This window comes from Parasteatoda tepidariorum, chromosome 2, assembly GCF_982258835.1.
Source record: "Parasteatoda tepidariorum strain Cologne lab strain chromosome 2, Ptep-v5.0, whole genome shotgun sequence".
Lineage (NCBI taxonomy): Eukaryota > Metazoa > Arthropoda > Arachnida > Araneae > Theridiidae > Parasteatoda > Parasteatoda tepidariorum.
In genome coordinates, this window is record NC_141756.1 from 51,532,181 (window position 1) to 51,553,485 (window position 21,305).

The window sequence follows — 21,305 nt, forward strand, 5'->3', positions numbered from 1 at the left end:
AGCCTAAAAATGCACTTTCAAAATAATACTTCGTTCTTCTACTTTTGACAATATTTTAATCTACTTTAAACTGTGTCTTTTTTAAGTACATGAAAGTATTTTATTCCATAATTTAACCCATTCACCTTTAACATACCTTAAGTTTGTTTTTTATTAATTTAATGTTTTTGTTTCTTAAATCATTACGTAGAATGTGCATATTTTTTAATATTGCTTTATTAAAAAAAACTTTAAGTGGATTTTGAAAAAAAACTTTTATCATCATACGGTCAATTTAGTTTTTGGTGAAATGCTTGTGCACAGTTACAAATAGTTAAGCGTCTTCTGTTTAGTTTCTAACTTCACAATTATTGGCTCATGGATAGTTAAATTCGCACTTATACTTTAACATAATTTTGTTATACACAGAAAAAAATTCCAGATCAATTTGATCTGAAATTTATTTGATCTGGATCAATTGGATCAGGAGAAAAATTTTCCAATTTTTCTGGGAGTCGTATTTTGATTATCCTGATCAAATTACGGCACCCAGGGTGTCTATACTTTTTAATGTAAAATCCAAATTACTTGTTATGTTACACATGTTACGAAGTAAACAAAATCTGATGCATAGTCATTTTTACAGTAAAATCACTGAATCACTCTTATTAAATAAGTATCACTGTAAAAAATACGGTATAATATTTATCTGTAAAAATGGATTTTGCGGTGAAAAGATTTCACAGGTGCTACTTTCAGTGTGTGAATACTTTTTACCGCAATTTGGAACTATTTGCAATGTATTTGATTTAACTTATGAAGGAATATATCATGATGCTGTTCTCTATATGTTAATACATATATCCATTATACTCGAGCAAATTTCTTAACTCTAACCTTCATATAAAATGATCATTTATTTATTGAATAGGTTGGTTGTACGATGGTTTAGGCTCATATGATCCAGGCTTCGTTGTGTCAGGCTCAATGATTGCTGCTAGTGGTCTCATACTCTTCCTGGTGCCTTGCATTTCAAAACGTCCCAATCACCATCCAAGTAACCCCGAGGATCCCGTACCTAAAATTGCGGAAACTAGTACCTAACTGAACCGAGTGTTACTGATTTATGGACATGTAATCAGCATTCAACTGTAAACCTGAATTATTCTCTCTTTTATTTCGCAAATCATAGATTAAAATTATCAATTTACCTTTTGAATGATAAGCGACTTAATAACAATTTTTTATACATTACCATGCACTTTAAGTGTGAAGCAAAACATGAATGTTAGATGTCATTATCCTTATCGAAATTAAAATCAATAGCGTGTTTTTAATAAACTTAGCAATGCTTCATAATAAGAAATATGATAATAAAAGAACAATTTAAACGCTACACAAATTTATAAGTGTTTGTAAATTAACATAAGGAAGTAAATTAATGGAAATATTTTAGTGATCAAGTTACTGATAGCTAAAAATATGTTAATTTATGTAAATTAAATAAATATTTCTAAATTACATAAATATAAAAATTTAAATAGACGTTTGAATAAATTTTTATTTTATAAATAAAAACCTTATAATATTTTTTGACGCTTAATTCACTTTATTAATACGATATGTTTAAAATTTGATACAAAATAAAAATATGCATGTAAATTGAAAAAGAGAAAACAGTTACTTTATTTTGTTAAAAAGTTCAAAAAATGTATTATTTTTCATGAAATTGTTCTTAGTCTATAAGGGGAACCGGTAAGTAATGTCATTTCGGCGCATTAAATATTCGTTAGTCTTATAAATCGATTAATTTTTTTCGATTCATTTACTAACAAGGGTGAATACATTATTGATTAAAAATAAAATCTTGGTAACAAATTTCAAATGTACCGAAACGACATTACTTTCTCGTCCCTCTAATGTATCGCAATTGACAGCAATAATATAAAGTAATGGAAAAGTGACTGCAAAAAAATTGTCTGTAATTGTTCATGAATCAGTTTAGTTAATTTTTGTAATAGTGTTTTTGTTTTCAATTGTTTTTGTTAAAATTAAAAAGAATTATCATAATCAAATACAATTGTAATTTTATATTTTCAAAGAGTTTTTCGCGTGAATGAAATTAAAATTTTTCTGTAAAATCAAACTGAAAATGATTGCTATACTTCCATGAAAAAACTGTGCCAAATATTTAAAAAAAAATCGAATCAACGAATGATGGAATTAAATAACAGAATTTTTCGCATTACAGTTGAATGCTTTTTAATAATATATAGAATTCGCATGACATTATTATCCATTTAGACCAATGTTCAAATCGTGATATTTTGTATACTGCGTATGTACTGAAGCATGCATGTCTGTGTGTTGTTTAGTTTTTATATTCATTTGTATCATTGTTGAGCTTTCTTCATTCTTGAAAGGTTACAATAAATCCAAACTAATCAATGAAAACCAATATATAATAATATAAAAAAACATGATCAAAATCTGACGTTATATTAAACTCAACCACAGAAAAGGTAGAACTTAAATCATCAAAACTAGCATAATTGTGTTATACCATCTTTTCTGGGATTAAAATCTGAAATCATTTGTCATATTTAAAAAAATTTTTTTTCTCGTTTTCGAATAGTTTTTTTTTCTTCTTTTTTAAAATTGCCCAGATATTAGGGGTGGTCAATTAAGTTATAATTTACCGTCCGCCATTGTAATTATTGAGTGATGGTAGCAGAATGACCATTTTATTTGCCGTCGCAATTATATCAGGATTGTGATGCTTATTTTTAAAATATAGTGTTAATGAAAGTATAAAATATGATTACAAGTTTATTAGTACATTCAAAACTTAATATTACAGATTTGAGATTTTAATGTTTATAAGGCTGCAAATATGTCTGTGCTGATTATTGTCTTTCATGACTTATAGATCATCCATCGTAACAAGACAAGCATACTTCCATTTTGATCCTGATGTCATTTGTGCTGAAAAAGCGCCATTGTCGCAAAGCTTTCTTTCCCATCCGTTTTCCACATTATTCCTTATAAACTACAGAATACCCCTATTTCAACTATCCCTATTTCAACCACTATGGGTATTCGTAACTACCCCTGGGGTATTTGTAAATACCTACCCTATTCGTAAATAATTATCCCTAGGGGTATTTGAAATAGGGGTGCTCTTAACTACCTCTATTTCAACCAATGAATATGGGCAGTTAATAAATAGTCTTCTTACTCTGGACGAACTATACAAGAATGAAGAAAGAAACGTTATGATTCAGTATTAGCGTAAACACTATTATCATTTGTATAATTACATATATTTAATATTTTTTTCGTCAAAATTCATAACTATAACTAGCATCATAATCTTACATTATTATTTATTTATTCTAATCATTTTGAGTTATATTTCTGATGAAGTTATCATGACTCAAAAACTAGAATTAATGAGATATGTAATTGCTTTATATTTTATTTTTGAATTTTAACATTTATTTTAAGTGTATAAATAATTTAAGTGTATAAGTATTTAAGTATATAGTTAATATTCTAAGTATATAAATTAAGTATGCATGCATTTACTGTCAAGAGTTTATAGACTTTTTACATATGTAAGTTCTGTTTGTAAAATGTGTTACATTAAGAAACAAATCGAATGTAATTTTTTTAATCGGTAATAAGTTTTATCATTGATTTTGCTAAAATGATGGGTGAAGTTAAGTTAATGACATACACTAAATGTTTGGATATAATATTAAAATTATTATTTTGAATACGTTAACTTTTAAGCACTTTTTAAGCACTCTATCTGTTAAAAAGGATTTTTTTTTTAAATTTTATTGCTTTAAATTAACATTATTTTTTCATCTGTCTGTGTGATACTACAAACAGCACAAAATATTTTCTTCTGTGAAGAAATTATTGATATTTTTATTTATGTATGTTAAAAAACAAGAATTTTGATTAATTAAATGCATTTATGATAAAATATAATTGCTCTGGCTCATTTCTTATAATGTTTTTGAAAGTTTCATGTTTTAGTTTGACTTTTGACTTATATTTTTTGCGGACTTTCCGCATATGCTGTTGTTAGTTTAAGGGACATGAAATTTTGGTGACACTTGATATCTATAGAGAATAGAGGAGGTTTTCTTTGGAAATCGGTGTCACAGTGCAGAAAAAAATAACTCCTAAAATAATGTTATTCGAGTTATTAAAAACTTTTCTCCTGCCCGGGTAAAATGGTTAAAATATTGTAGAATAACTTTTAAAAAAATGTGTTTAAGTTGAAAAATTAAAAAAATAATAATAATCAAAGTTGAAAATTGTAGTGTATCTACCACTACAAAAATACAATTCCAATTCACTAGTAAATAAGACATGTTAACTCGATTCTATGTTGGGGTACCTCTTTCTGGATGAATGGTGACATTGTCGATATGACTCTTCCTACAAAAATAAAACGAAATCTTGTATAAAAAAATGCATTGAAAAAGCAAATAAACAATCAATGACTCAGACCCTTTTAATCCCTTTTCGTATCTGCCGTTTAAATTTCAAACCCATTTTCGTTAAAATGTTTAACATTTTAATAAAAAGAGAAAAAGTAAGGATAGTCTTCTTAAAACGTTGTTATTGATTATAAGTGTCATTTTATGCCAAACAAAGCAATTATTTTCAAAAAACAGTTCGAATATTGAAATATTACTACCCACATGCACAAAATATTATTTCAGCGACTTAAAGGCTGGCAAAATTTACGTGATGAATTTAGTATTGAATTGCTTGTAGATACATGTAGAATTTAATAATGAACTAAAAACAATCTATGAAAAGGAGAGAAATAAAAAAAAAATCTCTTTTAATGAAGTATTGCATTTATGTATTGGTAAATACAAATAACATAAATAATTCAACGTTATGATATTTGGCAACGGGCAACATGTATTGATTTAAATCTATTTGAAATTGAAAATAGTTTGATGAAGAAAATTTAGAAAAGATTAAACTAAATCAAACTTATTGATAACGATATAATTAGTGAGAAGGGTTTGGAAATGACACCTCATGCGGTTTGGTATTGGTGATACACTTGAGCATAGTGAAAGTTAAAAGTTTTCCATTACCGGAAAACAACATATATCGTAAACCCCTTCAAGATATTCTAATTCGTTAATTCCTATATTTCAGCTTTGCCTGTAATTTTATATTACACACAGTTTTATCGTAGCAATTTCAAAAAAAAAAATATTTGAGTCGTATTGTCTTTTCATTGCTCCAATAATGTTTTGCAATTAATGCTATTCAACAAAAAATAAAATATCTAAAGAGTTATAGTTAAGTATTTTTAAGAATATAACACTAGTTTTTGCAGTTTAAAAAAGTTTTTATTAATCATATGGAGTTAAATTGAGATGGAATCGGCGAAAAAGTTATTAAAATAAGGTGTGACAAAATGTTTATTTAAAAGTTAAGTTAAAATTAAGATCAGCGAATTAGATAAAATTTAACATTAACCTTGTTTACATTTTTTTCGCTTAATTCAATCATTTAATATGAAAATCCATTAATTGCGTTTACATTCGAATTCAATGCCTTAAAACTATATTAAACACTTTGAAAATTTCTAGCAAGTGGAAAAACTTATTATTAATAAATATGATGGTTTACGAATACTTATTTATAAAACCTTTTGCCTATTGTTTTGGCAGATTATTTGATTTTAAATTCCGTTCGCTGTAAAAGCTAAAAAATTTGGTTAAAGCGATAGAATTTGTTTAAAATTATAAACTTTGAATTTTTTAAAACATTTTATTTACATTTTATAATTTTTTATTTTTTTTTTAAATAAAATGTCAATTTTTAATTCTGGTTTTTGTTTTTAAATTTAAAGACAAATAAATTGTTAAGTAATGTATGCCATGTTCTTAGTATTTGCAAAGGTATTAAAATATATTTAAAAGTTAAGGATAAGACCTTTACTTTAATTTATTATAAATCGAATATTTTGCATAAGTTTTTTTCATAATGCACTCTCATGTTAAGTGTATAGAGTATTACCTCTGACTAAAAGCGGATTTAACAATTTTCAGCTATTAAAAACTTTAAATAACCTTAGAAATAAAGGGTTAACTCTGAGCTAAATGTGAGAAAAGCTAAGTAATGAGATAAGAGTTAAAAAAAAGTGTTACATATTATAATTTAAGTAATATAATAAAAAAATTTCTTCAGTGTCGGAAGCACAGAATGGAAGATGCCCAATATATATTGGACTCACAAAACACGTCCTTAAACTTAAAGAACACGATCATTTAATTTTTTATCTACTTAAATACCAAAACTTTTTATTAGCCATTAGCCTACATTTCTGTAATTATCATAATTACAGAAATTTCTTTTAATTTTCATAGTTTGAGATTTCTGGGGCTCTCTCTATATCCCACCACATCATTTCCTTATATTCTTTCTTTTATTTGATCATTTTGTTAAAACTTTTCCCACCCCCTGCCCAATTGTTTATTAGACTTGTTTGTTAGACTACTGAATATTTTTAACATAGTTCTTTTTAAGATTATGAACGTCAATGGAATAACGTTGCTTTTAACATCATAGAATAACACATTTTAACTATTATTATCAAAGAAATTCAAGGAAAAGTTTTAATATTAGTATTGTTGTTGTTTTAATATTAGTATTTATTGAATAACACTGTAATAACTTCAGATCAATATGATTTTCTCTGTTATTTGTAATTGCTACGGGAAAACTATGTTCCGTTTGCACATTTTAAAAGAAATTGAGAAGAAAATGTTTGGGTATAACGGCTTTTGTATAGCGAGAAATATTTTGGGAATAACTATTGTGTTGTATTGATGAAAAATATTAACTACATTTGCTTCGGACGCAGTAATTTAAATCAAATTTTAATTAATTGTTGGGAGCATAAAATAAATTCACGTAGTTGAGTCTTACTCATATAGATATAGTCATATACATATTAAGCATATACATATATTTTTCTTGTACTAAAACAATTATCAATTTTTTTTATATTTCAATTGTTACGATTGTTCAATTAAATAGGAAAAAGTATTTTCTCATCGAGACTAAGTTTTATTTTAAAAAAATTATTTTTTTTATTGGTTAAGAAAATATATTGGAATTATGCTATCGTTTTTAACAAATAATAAAAATTCATTGTATTAAAATTCCTTCATTGGTCTTAATTTTAATTATTTCATGGTTTGATTGTCAATCTTATAGAGATATTCAAAAATAAATACAATCCGAAATGCTGATGAAAAATTTGAAAATAGGCTCTTAGTACATTGGTTAGAACCATCATGTTTGTTTAAAAAACATTGAACAACGCCGTTTGCTCTTGAAATTGACATGAAAATAGATGCATACACATTTTTTATCTTATAAAATGGAGAAGTTATATCATATTAATAATTCCTGAACTTCAAAAAAAAAAAAATAATAATAATAAAATGGGTGAGATTCGTGACGCGGAGCTTAAGTGATTCAGGGTGCACATTTGCAGAACTCACCTAATGGTGTGCTTTTAGAGTAAAGATAATAGAATTCCTCTGTTCGCCTTCCAATGAGGTGAGCCGGATTCGAATTCCAGCAATGGCTGGTGGTTACGAATTCGTATCCGGCTTGTACCGACCACAGTGCTGACGTGAAATATCCTGTGTGGTGGATGGATCCTGATTTAGAGTCCCTTTGCCGTCTGGCTAGCAGTGGGAGGTTCTCGTGGTCTTCCTCTTCCTGTAACGCTAATGCGGGTTAGTTCCATCAAAAATTCCTCCACGTAGGCAAATTTCACCCAATGCTTGATACAGTAGTTCCCTTGTCTTGTGGATTGGGTTCAAAATTACAAGGCTACGGAGTTGAATATTAGCAGTCGTAAACCCAAAAAATTGGGCTGTTCAACGACGATTATAAAATATAAAAAATAGAATTCTTCTTTGTACAATAAAATCCCTGATGCACTGGAGTTTAATTTAGTTAAAAAGTCGGCCTTCCATACGTAATCATGAAAAAGAACATTCTGGTACACTTCATCGCAGAAAACCAGAATATTTTGCTGCAAAAAAATCATTACAAAAGTTCGTACTTGTTTGAAAATTGCACTTCCTTAATACTACGTAAAGGGAAAAGGTCACATCAAAGTTTTCTTCTTCGTTACTTTCTAACATTTCTTCCTTGTCACATTAAATTTTCTTCTCTGAAAGCTTTTTTGAATTTTAAACAAAAATTATTTTTATTTATGAAGGATTTTAAATTCTAGATTATTTCTTTGAAGGATATTAAGTATATTTTATTGTATAATTAGAGCTTCCCGAGGCTTGTGCGAGTGGCAGCGAAAATTGTAAGAAGCATTTCTTTCGTTTTTTATCTAATAATATTTAAAAAAAAAGAAAAAAGAAAGTCCTTGTAGAGAAAAGAGCAACAAAATAAATATATCAATAATATTTTTTTATCTTAAAACCTTTTTTGCATTTTAAATTATTTTTTTTTATCAAAAATTAAAAAAAGTATTTTAAAGAATTTACGAAAATATAGGTATAGTTCTCGCTATACGGCATTAATTATTAATTCGCATATTAACGTAATGTGTATACCGATTTTCCGTTCTTTCTTATTTTAAAAAAAAACATAAAATTTGCAATAATTTGCATTTTGACAAAATAGTTACATCTCGTAAAAATGAGTGTGTTTTGCATTACTTATTCTTATTCACAAAAAATTAAAACTTCCAATCATGTTTCAGACGTTGATTCTTTGAGGCTTTCAAGAATAGTTAAGACGAAAAACGCAGAAGAAACATTAAATTTACTTTTTAAAAACATGGTGTTCTTTAAACATCACCCTTAACATAAATATTTTGTATATCATTTGTCGAAAAAATAAGCATTCCAAAACTATACATTAAAAAACGTAGATTAATATTTAAATTAAAAAATAATATCTAAATCTGATGAACAATTATCGAATAATTCAATTTATACTTTCTTTTTCTAGTTAAAATATTTTTTTCAAAGATTAAAAAAATTTTAAAAACATTATTGTTACTTAAGAAATGTAGTAAAATTTCAGTGATTAATAGCATCCCCTATCCTCAAATATAGAACAATAAAACACACTCACCAAACCATGACATTACCATCCAGCGGCATTTTTCAGGGCTCCATCTTTTTAAATCCACGGCAAGAGTACCACGTAATTTTAATCTTGATCAAATGACGTGGACAGTGCCTGAGCTGGTATCCCACTCTCATAACTTTCACTCTTCAACCAACGAAAGGCTGCGTCTACATCTAAGAAGTAAGCGACATAATAAAACAGGTTCAGTAGGTGAGAAATTTCGACGAAATATTTTGAATAAAACATTTGGAAATAAATGGAAAATACAAAGTATATTTTTTTCATATTTCATAACTTTTGAGTTAAACGAATTTCTTTGAAGCATTTTGAGGTAAGACCGTTTTTTCATAAAATATCGGCTAATAAGGAAATTAAAAAAAAAGGGATAAATTTAAATTATTTCATTAAAAATTCCCTAGATAGCAGCACCATATGTTAAAAGCTAAGTGAAGTATAAAATATATGAGATAATAACAGGAGTGAATATGAAAACTATTTCAGAGGAGCCTTTTATTTTGTGTACTAGGGGAAAAAAACATTTAAAAAATGACTTCGGAAAAGTGGTTATTTAAATTTTTAAACTGAAGTATTTTTATTTGTATTTGAAATAAACTGTTTTCAGATTTTTTTCTTCTTCTTTTTTTAAAAAAATTTTTTTTTAATAATGAAAATGAAATTTTAATAATAAAATGAAATTTTAATAATAAAATGAAATTTTAATAATAAAATGAAATTTTAATAAATGAAATTTTAATTATAAAATGAAACTCTAGTACTCTTTTTCAATCTCATAAAAAATTTGTGCATTAAATATATAAAATTTTTTATATATAAATGGGAGAAAGTAACACAATTAAATATTCGTCCCCCCCCCCCGAAAAAAAATCGTTTAACTGTGGATATGATTAAGAACACAAAATCCGTAGGCTATACCTAACTAGTTGAATACCCGTTCCTGGCACGAGGTGAAATAATCAATAAACCAGTACTAAAAGAAATAATGTACAAAACTGAAAATTATGCCGCGACAAAATCAATAATTCCTCTTTTTTTACTTATCATTCTTTGTTGCCCTTCATGTGGCTTTACGTTATTAGACTTTTAGGAAAATACTTTTCTAGAAATTCATCTCATCAAAATAAATATTAACTGTATTCAGTATCATTTAGCATAATGCTGTTGCTAGAGGCCAACTCATAGTAGACAAAGTGTATCACAATCAATCAAATTTCCGGTTCTAATCTTTATAGAGGAGCCATAAGATTATATTCCCCACGTATTTATATTACAACTGTACTATACTTATGCAGTTTTAATACGTACGAACTATACCAATGTAATAATTTGTATTTGAGGGGAAAAAATAAAAAATTCATCTTGTTAAACAAATGTTTAACATTAGGACAAATTATATGAACAACCACCAGGCTTAACCAATAGATAATTAACTGTAAATGAATGTGTGAAAGAGAAGATGCACCATGCAACCACACCAGCGCAAGATAAGTCTGATGTGAGGGAAAGAAAGCTGCCCTTAAGAAAATACATATTACACCCAGGCCGAGGAGAAATACTGAATAGACTGTGTTAGAATACTTTTTGACTTTTAATCTAATTTCATCAAAATCATATAAATTCACCAAAAATTTTTAATTTATGTATGATGTTATGCTTTAGTGATTTAATGCTGTGGAGCGTTCATTTTTTTAAATATTTAATATCAATTGGTGCTTCAAAAAAATCGTACCATGTGCTATATTCGGGCATATTATTCTAAAATTATGAATAAACGGAATGTAAGTAATTAATTTAATATTTTGTCTCATTATTTCAACGTTTTTTTTGTTCAACCTTATTTAACTTTTCAAATTATTCTTTTACCTTAGATGATCACGAATTTTAACTTCCGCTATATTTTTTTTCCTTTGTGTGATATACTAGCTGGTGTTTTATTCATGTGATAAATTATTTTATTTTTGGCATGTAATATATCTTGTTGTTTAAAATGTAATTTTGATTAATTTCAATGAAGGCTAATTTTACGACCATGCATACTTTGATCTAAGAAATTAGTGTTTTGCATGAGTTAATTAATTTGTTAATCTAAATTGTTTTATCGCATCTATTAAAATATTTAACGTTTACTACCAGAACGGGGAGGTCAATATTTTGACCACACTAAAATACCACACCTACTACATCCAATTTCTACAAACGAGATAAAAGGTAGCCAAATTTAATATTTCAATGAATATTAATTTATTTCTGAAATTTCAAAAGCAAAATAATCAATAAATTTTGTTTAAAAAATAAACCATTTGTCTATTACGAACATGGATACTTTTCACCGGTCAAAGCTTTGGTTTTAATCAATTATGTAACTAAGTTGATATGCTACGAACAGTATCTGAATTTATCATTTATTTTTCAACCCAGTGCTCTAAAAACATAACTAGAGTTCCTTAACAACGTTCTCATTTTAGAGTTCTGAAATCAAAACAAATCGAGCAAGCCAAGGACTGACAAATTTTTCCCACTACGAATTCCGTATCTAGGGATCTTGATATCGACGATGCTATTGACCTTCGATGTTATTAAAAATGTATTGGTTATCGCTCTGACCTATGACCACTTTCCAGCTTTCTGAGATTTTTGATTATTCGGATCCACTCATAGCATAGAATTTTATGGGTAGTCAAGTTTCATAAAATGTTAAAACAAATGGTGTGGATTACAGCAGGATTTACCCTTCTTTTAGCAGTGGCTGTAGGCGTAAAACGTGAGTAATAATTTATAAATTTTTAGAGTATAATTCATAATTTTTTAGAGCAAAATTTTTAAATCCACTTTTAATATCCTCATGAGCATGCGGTTTAACGATTTAGAAATTAGAAGCACTTGTAATTCATTGTATTTAGTTCTTATTATTAAGTTTGATTCCATTGCTTAATTTACTTATTTTAAGTTATAAGTGCATAAACTTATTGATAAATGAACTATGTGAAGAATATAAGTAATATCTTTCAATCAAACTAGAATTTTGAAAAAATTCGTTTCCAAAGGAAATGAAAATGACACTCTCAGCAATTACATTCCGGTAGCAGCATTTGTCTGATCTGAACAGTAACCTGTTATTATAACCTGTAACCTGCGTATATTATTTTTTTTACTACAAGCTAAGTAAGTAATAATTTTTTAGCTAATTATCGAATTTTTAAATTTTTTATACCCTCGAACTTTTGTACATTTTTCTGTACACCGTCTAAATTTTTGGTTTCTATGTTTCCAGTCTATGACGTATAGTTGAAATCCGAATCACTGGCAGCACCAGTGTCCTCACTTAAACTTCTAACATTGGGAGATACGATATACGATACGATTGGGATTACGATAAAAAATTATGTAAACAAATGTGTTTCAATTACCTTACGCCTCATTTTTAAATATTTTTCTGATATTTAAAGGTAAATAAGAAATTCCTTTTTTTCTTTCTTGTGAATAAAATTTAACTATTTTAGCGTTTTTTGTAATTTACATTTTCAGAGTTGTCCAGCAACGACGTGAAAGATGAATCTGGTGATAAATATCATCTTTATCCAGCATGCATGACACTTTTGAGATCACAAGTCAATGTAGAAATGCACGCTAGTCTTGTCTATATGAATATGGTAAGATTATCCTTTAATTTATTACTACCATATTATAATGATCATTAACTTCGGTGTAAATGAATATGGTATTTGGTGTCGATATGAATATGGTGAGAATATCCTTTAACTTATTACTGATATACTATAATGATGATTAACTGCGGTGTAAATGAATAAGGTATTTGGTGACTATATGAATATGGTAAGAATATCTATTAACTTATTACAGATAAATTATAATGATGATTGATTAACTTCGGTGTAAATGAATATAATAAGAATATCCTTTGACCTATTACTGATAAATTATAATGATGATTAACCTCGGTGTAAATGAATATGGTATTTGGTGTCTATATGAATATGGTAAGAATATCCTTTAACTTATTACTGATATACTATAATGATTAACTTCGGTGTCAATGAATATGGTAGGAATATCCTTTAACCTATTACTGATAAATTTTAATGATGAATAACCTCGATGTAAATGAATATGGTGTTTGGTGTATATATGAATATGGTAAGAATATCCTTTAACTTATTGTTAATAGATTATAATGATGATTAACTTAGATGAAAATATTTTACACAGAGAAAAAATTCTGGTAAAATTACTTTACTGTATCGTAATGACATTTCTGGTAAAGATATATCCAATAACTGCTATAATAAAACCAAAATGCATGGTATTTAAACTGTTTGATAATTTTTTTTATTTCATATGGTAAAGGTTGACGGGAAGTAGTTTTCAAAATTATAGTTTTTTTAAATTTATTTATTTATTATTTTTTTTACCAGAATAAAATGTCCTGCTCAAAAATGTCTTTGTGTTTTATGCCATACTCCAAGTTATTATAATAAAATTAACAAATTTTATGACATTTACTAATTTTATCAGAGATTATAAAACCGAACTTTATTGTTAATTTCACCAAATTCATTACCGAATCACTTTCGTAGAAATTACCGAGTTTCTTGGTGTTCTCATAGAGCCGGAAGCACGGCAATTTATTAGAGACCGAAAACATGGTAGTTTCAACCATATTTTTAAACAATTAGTAATTTTCCGAGATTATAAATACAATATAATAAATATTTAATTAACTAAATTAAAAATTTTCTACATGGATATGTATATCCAAATAATTGTTTCTAAATAATAAAATAATTTTCTAAATAATAATAAAAAAGAAATTCCGCCTATGAATTTCATATATTGACGAAATTTATTAAAATATAATTTAATTTTTTTAACCTAAAAACTGTACATCATATATAAGTACAAATTAAAGTTTATAATTAAACTTGGTTGGAAATTATTAAAATTAATATTTATTTTTAAAGCATCAAAATAAATAAATTATAGAGCGATTTGTTTATTTGTTACAGTCATGTAAATTCAGTTTTAGTCAGCTAATATTTTTCCTAAATAATTAATGTGCAATAATAAATATAAAATTTCCAACAAATATATGTATATCCAAATACTTTTCCTAAATTGTAAAATAATTTTCTAAATAATGAAAAATAAATAAATAAATGTTTCTGTACTTAAAAATTTTATGTATTGTCGAAATTTATTATAAGAAAATTCAGCTTTTTGATACAAAAAACTGTACCTTATATATAAATACAAATTGGAATTTCAAATTAAATTTTCTTTGAAATTATCAACAACAAAAAATTTCATTTTAAAGCGTCAACATTTATTAATAAATAAACTATAGAGTGATTTGCTTATTTATAAATATAATTCACAGAATGAAAATAAAACGCGTATGTTTGCGACATATTGGCAGGAAAATAATGCGCTAAATCCAATCCATGTACTTTATCGAAAAAGCAGTAGAAAGTTTAACATTTTCATATCAAATAAGAAATTAAATATTAATGAAAATTCCTACAAATATGAACTACAGTATAATCTATCAATTATAATAAAAATATAAAAAATGAATTCATTAGATAACGGCCTACAACAACGACGGATGACTACAGTTTAAAATAAAATGTCCAGAAATGAATATGAAAGAACAATAGTCATGCTTTAAAATGTATAAAGTCCTTGTATTAGGAATTTTCTCCACATTCAGAAATGCAAAAGTATGTGACAAATTTTTATTAAATTTTATAGTTCCAAACACAGCTCAGTAATTTACTGCCATAGTAAAAGGCTGGAGATGGATTTACTGGAAGTAAAATTGTCTTTGTCGGAACAACGTTCTTTACGACTTAGAAACTCTCTCTACATAAATTACTCCTCTAAGAGTTTTATAATAAGAGTTTGAGTTTTATAATAAGAGTCTATAATAAGAGTCTAAGAGTTTTATAATAAGAGTCTCGCTACATAAATTACTCCTCTAAGAGTTTTACAACCATTAAATATACTGTTGATTCAGATGAAAAATGTGCGCACATTTTCTTGGTGGTTACAACATCAGACTACAGATACAAAAGCACTCTTTACATCGACGACCCCGAACAGCGAGCACATTAGTAGTCATATTATTTTATGAAAAAAAGAAGGAAAAAAAGGAAAGCCAGACCAGTATTTTTATGATTCTCTGATATTTACAGCCAAAAATTTGTTTTTGTCTATCAATAACTAAAAGTAGTTTTTTCCGGTCACTGACCATAATTTTATTAGAGTTTGTGGAAATTATTGATGCTGATAAATAACCTCAAAAGTCAGACATTTTGATATGAGACGGGATAGAACATCAAATTTTTTTGATAAATCATTGATATTGTTCTTACTCCATTTAGACCGCACATATTATTTTATGCCGAAAAAAAGTACGGCTAGACCTGTATTTTTATGACCCTCTAATATTTACAGACACAAACTTATTTTTATTTACCAATAACTGAAACACTTTTTCCAAGTCACTGACCGTAATTGTGTTGAAATTCCTAATGCTGTTAAATAAATTCAAAGTTAGCCTTTTTGATGTGTGATATGATAGAACATCCAGCTTCTTTTGATAATTTATTGACATTGTTTTTACTCCATTTAGGCTGCCCACTTTGAACAAAATGCAGTTGCACGAAAAGGCTTTGCAAAATTCTTTAGTGAGAACTCCAAAGAAGAAAGAGAGCATGCGCAGAAGTTGATTGATTACCTGAATTCCAGGGGAAGCAAGTTTAGTGATTTCAATATCGATGTATGAATTACAAAAGTATTATTACCGACTCACATCTATACGTTAAAACTGCATTTGCATGCATCCATTATGATTGGAATATTAAGCTATTAAGGGGTGATGCTAAATTAATTTAATAATACTTAATTAAATGCGTTTTATTAAGTATTAAATTTATTCTTTTTTTGTCTTACATTGAAAAATGTTAAAAATTATTTTTAACCAACCCTTATTATTAGCTTACTTTTTAAATTATAATAAAAATTAAACCCATTTACATTTTTAAAAAGACCCTCCTTTTGATAATACAGACATAAGATTTTTTTTAATATTTTAAAACTAATTTTTTTTGAAATGCAGTTAAAAGATATGAATTTGAAAATATAAATATGACATTTTAAAACTGTAATAAAAACGAATGGATTGTTGCTGGGTGAAAGCAATACCTTCTAGAAGAGAGAGGGAGCCTTTGCATGGATTACCATAAAAGAGAAATACGGTCCTTTAGTCTGAGCGTTGGGATATTTTTATTAACCCCAATGCGCAATTTATGCTCGTACGTCGGACTAATAATTTGATCCGTGTGGAGGCATTCTTTCTTTTATGAGGTGTTATATGTTATGAAGAGTTGAGCAGAATTTATAGGTTTAACAATTGAAAAGTAATTAGTTTTATACAGAATCTAAAGTACGTTTATTCCTTATAAACTCTTTTAACTAAAGTATCCTTAATAATACAAAAATAGTAAAATAGAGTCGGAATATCAACATCATTTAAAGAAATGCTGAATTTTGATGAGGAATAATTACGTTATGCAACATAGAGAAAATGTCATTTATAATTATAAAACCATAAGTACCTTCATAGTAATTTTAAATTAAGTATACTCTGGTTATTGCAATGTTACTGTTTCCCATTTTGAGTTAATCAAATGAAGAATTACTTAGCATTTAAAACGATGTAGGTTTATATTCTAATTAAAAATGTAATATCGAATGTGTAACGCTCTCTTTTTAAACCTATATTTATGCATGTAACGTATTTTTGTAAAGTGTATTCATTTTTAATAGATGCCTGTCAAAGTTAATTGGGGAAGTGCATTTGAAGCTTTGAACGATGCACTTCATTTGGAGAAGGAAGTATATAATCAACTTCATCATATCCACGATATCGCTGACGTGCACTGTAAAGATGCTCATGTAAGTCTATGTATTTAAAATAATTAAGAAAAAATATTTTTTTGAATGAGCCTAAAAGGCTAAACTTTAGAAAGTAATTGGAAAAAAATGCCGAATGAAAGTCTGAACAATAGAAATAATTAGAAAAATTTCGAATGAGTCTGAATGATCTAACCGTAAAAAGTAACTAGAAAAAATGCCTAATGAACGTAAAAGACCTAGTAGAAAATATTTAGGAAAATTTCGAATACGCCTGAATGGCCAAACTGTTGAAAGCAATTAGAAAAAATTTCGAATAAATGTCGTTCAAGCGATCGAAAACAATTAGAAAAATTTTGAATGAGCCTTACTCTGAATAAACAATAGAAAATAATTAGAAAAATATCAAATTAGTCTGAAATTCTAAACTATTGGTCAATTATGATTATTATTTAATCGAAGAACATGACTTCCAAATTTGACATCAGTAGAGAGAAGAGAGACATTGACCAGAGGACGTATTACAAAATTTTAGTTCCACGGAATCTAGAAAATTTATAAAATCTCCGCTAAACACACTTCTGAGCATAAGTTTTGGTTGTTTGGGCCTTCCTCTGAAGTATTTTGTTACTCAACTTACATTTGATGTTGGACTTCTATAATCCCGAAAAAGAATCCTCTTTTACAAGTTCCAAGCGAAGAAGATGTTATAGGGTGAACAGTATTCTTTAGTTTGAATGAATCCTATTTTAAAAAATATATTAAGGACTCAACATTCGTACATGCCTTTACAATGGCAACTCAGATTTAAATGGTATTTTACCCCACAAGTTCACACAGCCTTACTTCAGTATCATTTTGTGCATATATATATACAAATTGTGCAAATTCACTGCTTAAACGTAATTATTATTGGTAATTTTTAGTTTTAAAATCTGTCTAATAGTTATTAAAAAAATCTGTTAAGACTATCAGAATTATATTTGTACTAAAATATAAAAAAGTAGATAAAAAAATTTTAAGTCAAAAAATATTAAAAAATTTCAGTTAAGAATGTATTAACAAATGTATTATGTAAATTGCAGAAATTTCAACGATGATCAATTGTTTCTCTTAAACCTAAATAATTGCAATTTTGAAAAATTAATCTTTGGAAGTAAGTTCTCTTTGGAAGATTTTATCTTTAACGCAGAAAAAGATACCAGTTTTCAGGCTGTATTTCATAAATATAAATTATTAATATGCTAAATGTAATATTTCCCCCTTATTTTTACCTAGATAAATTCAAAATAATGAAAAAAGTATGAAAAATATGTTTAAAAAAAATTCTATGTCAGGGAGTTAGCGATGAATCCTTTTTAATTATTTTGTTTATAGTTCAGATTTATGCACGACATCTAATTATTTTTATTCGATTATTTTTATTTTCGAATGGCTATTCCTGGAATCATGTTATTATGAGTTTTAAAAACCTTCTGATTCAAAATATTGAACTTATTTTACTTACAGCTGATGGACTTCTTAGAGAAGGAATATTTCACTGAGCAAGTTGAATCAATTGATGGTTTGCTACGTCACATATCTGTTCTCGGTGCAATGAAGGACAATCCATTAGGAGAATATTTATATGACAGACAGTTGATGGGAGAATGAAAAAACTAGCAACATTTATGTACCTTGTAAATAAATTACAGTTTTATTTTCCTAAGAAATGTTCTTAAATTAATTTGATAACGCAGTCTAAAATGAAAGCGGTGAGTTGTTAATTCAATAGTCAAACCCCGCTATAGTGAACCTTCAAGGGACCGAAATTTCGGTTCACTGTAACCGGGACTTCCGCAAACAATTTTAATTAATCTTTCCAAACTCCCCCCCCCCTTTATTACACATTATTTAAATAAATGACTAATAAAATGAAATACGAAATATGACTGAAAAATATTACGTAGTAACAAGAATGTATTAACTTTTATTTTTTATTACTCTTTGCTTTGCGTACAAAAAAATTAGTAATCTTCAGCTGATGTGCAATCCTCAACATCAGATATGGAAACATATCTCGACTCTCCGATAATTTTTTCTGAGTTTCTGTTATTCCGGTTTTTAAATCTGTTTAACCATCCATTCGAGCATATAAAAGTAATCTCACCAAATCGCCTAGCAAATTCATCGGCTTTGACTTCAAGCATTTGTCCAGATACTGGAAGATTGCTGTTTCTTTGAATGCTGAACGAACCAATTCAATAATGCTATTCCATAAAGAAGCAAGAAAGAAAAATGCTTATTGCTACATTCCATGCTATAGATGGTTTTAAAAATTGGTATATATGTATTTATTTTGAAGTAGAAATTTCAAAATTATTACAAAAGAATGAAGAAAATAAATCAGTCGAAGACAGAAAAAAAGTTCATAATATCCAACTTCCTCTCTTGTTTTGATTCACGATATCCACAAAAAATTACGTTATGCGTGTGTAGCAAGGCACAGGAGCGAACATTACGTTCACTATATCCGGGAGTTCACTATAAACCGTGTTCACTATAGCGGGGTTTGACTGTATAACCTAATGCAAATGACTTTTTTTAAAAAAGTGAAATGATGTTTAACGATTACATGTGAAGCTAAATTCTTTCCTTTATTTATAATACTCGTATTTGACTGATTGAGAGTCAAGGAAAGATAGCAGTGGAAAAATTGTTTTCAAAGGTAGTATTCTGCTCTCAAATAAAATGGAAATAGTCAATTAAAAAATCAATTAGCTTATTTTAACCAGTACTCAGTAATAAATTCTGTCAAAGAGTAACGGCAATCAGCGTAATTTGTGAATCAAAATTCAACATTTGATTTGTGTATTTTATTTCATTGCATAATTATTGTTCAAAGATAGTAATTTGAAGTTGAAACAACTTTTAAGCTTATTTAATCAAATATGTAAAACTTTCCTAAAATTTACTATCTTCTTAGGAGGAACAGAATCCAACAACATGGTGAAAACTTTTGATCAAATTACGGTAAAAAGTACCCACACTCAAGGTGCGGGTTTCTCTTTTACCGTAAAATCCATTTTTAATGGAGCAAATTAATGAACAAAAAATTTGATACTTAGTAATTTCTACTGTAATAACTACAGTAAAATCACTTTAATTAAATAAATAATACTGTAGAAATAGAGGTAAAATATTTTTAGGTAAAAATAGATTTTCTTTAAATTGGAGTTAACTTATGATGCTCCCAAAGTGCCGGTACTTTACAGAGCAATTTGGTCCGGAATTTTTTACTGTCGTGTATTACTATAGGATGAGTTGAAAGCAATTTTTTCTGAAAAAAAGAAACAATAAAAAAACGAAAAAACAATGAGTGTTATTTTTTTCTATTTGTGACTGGTAAATACGTGACATTTGGGTTTTCAACAAAGAATAATATAATACATAAATTATAAGGTGAGTCTGACTAAATATAGCTTGAGAAGCTTAAGATTATTACTGGAACTTCTTGATCATAGAAAGTTAGTCAGAATTTTTTTTTTTTAATGCAGTACATGCCGATATTAAAATATTTAAATATATCGAAAATAATATCTTATATTTTATTCTAAAACTATGATAAGACATACTTATGATAAGTAATCAGATTTAAATGGAAAAAAAAAAATATATTAGTAGTAAAATCTTATCATTTATACTAAAAGTGTGACTTAAATACTAATTGAGAAAAGTATTTAGTTACTTAGTATTACAAAAACTACATTGTAATAACAATTACTCGTCTTGTGATGAGAAAAGCATGACTTCCAATAGTTTTATGATGACGTGATTAAAGTAAATAGTTGTACAATGCTTTAGTAAAAAAATTGATAGTCCACTGATATGCAAAACAATTATTGTTTTTATTTAAGTAATATTGGCCAGATAAAATTAAATAAATAAAAAAAAGGTATCAGACGAAGAGATGCATTTTACTCAAGATTAAAGTTTAGTAAAATTAATAAAGGTCGGAACACCTCTGTCAGAACGCCAAGAATTTTAAATACGCAGTGGGTGAAGTGTTCTTAATGGTAACTTAAGAGCATTGGAAGCGATCCATAATTGGCGATTTATCGATAGATAGAATAGCTAAAAAGAATGCCTACCTCCCGTTCTCAATATTAAATAACGTGGCTACAGCTTAGTCACCAGAACGACCATGGGAATTAATATAATCCCGTAACTGA

At 27.4% G+C, this 21,305-nt stretch overlaps 2 protein-coding genes across 2 annotated transcripts in view; both read left to right on the plus strand.

Moving 5' to 3' along the window:
- Window positions 1-3,975, plus strand: part of LOC107453696 (monocarboxylate transporter 12) — a 37,466-nt gene extending 33,491 nt beyond the window's left edge. The window contains exon 6 of the mRNA XM_016070614.4: window positions 911-3,975. Within this exon, the coding sequence (XP_015926100.2) occupies window positions 911-1,083 (173 nt within the window). The 3' untranslated portion in view covers window positions 1,084-3,975. The remainder of the gene's footprint in view (window positions 1-910) is intronic.
- A 7,690-nt stretch (window positions 3,976-11,665) lies between these two features.
- LOC107453694 (ferritin, middle subunit) lies at window positions 11,666-18,806 on the plus strand. The gene is made up of 5 exons (XM_016070611.2): window positions 11,666-11,920; window positions 12,685-12,809; window positions 15,812-15,958; window positions 17,008-17,136; window positions 18,604-18,806. The coding sequence occupies exons 1-5, from the start codon at window positions 11,851-11,853 to the stop codon at window positions 18,745-18,747; spliced, it is 615 nt and encodes a 204-aa protein (XP_015926097.1). The 5' UTR covers window positions 11,666-11,850; the 3' UTR covers window positions 18,748-18,806.
- Window positions 18,807-21,305: the final 2,499 nt, after the last annotated feature.

Excerpts from the sequence above, each read along its gene's own strand:
- LOC107453694 (XM_016070611.2), top strand. The coding sequence starts at position 11,851 with ATGTTAAAACAAATGGTGTGGATTACAGCAGGATTTACCCTTCTTTTA. Across the intron at positions 15,959-17,007 it reads TTAGTGATTTCAATATCGAT|ATGCCTGTCAAAGTTAATTG; the intron begins GTATGAATTACA and ends CATTTTTAATAG. Across the intron at positions 17,137-18,603 it reads TGCACTGTAAAGATGCTCAT|CTGATGGACTTCTTAGAGAA; the intron begins GTAAGTCTATGT and ends TTTTACTTACAG.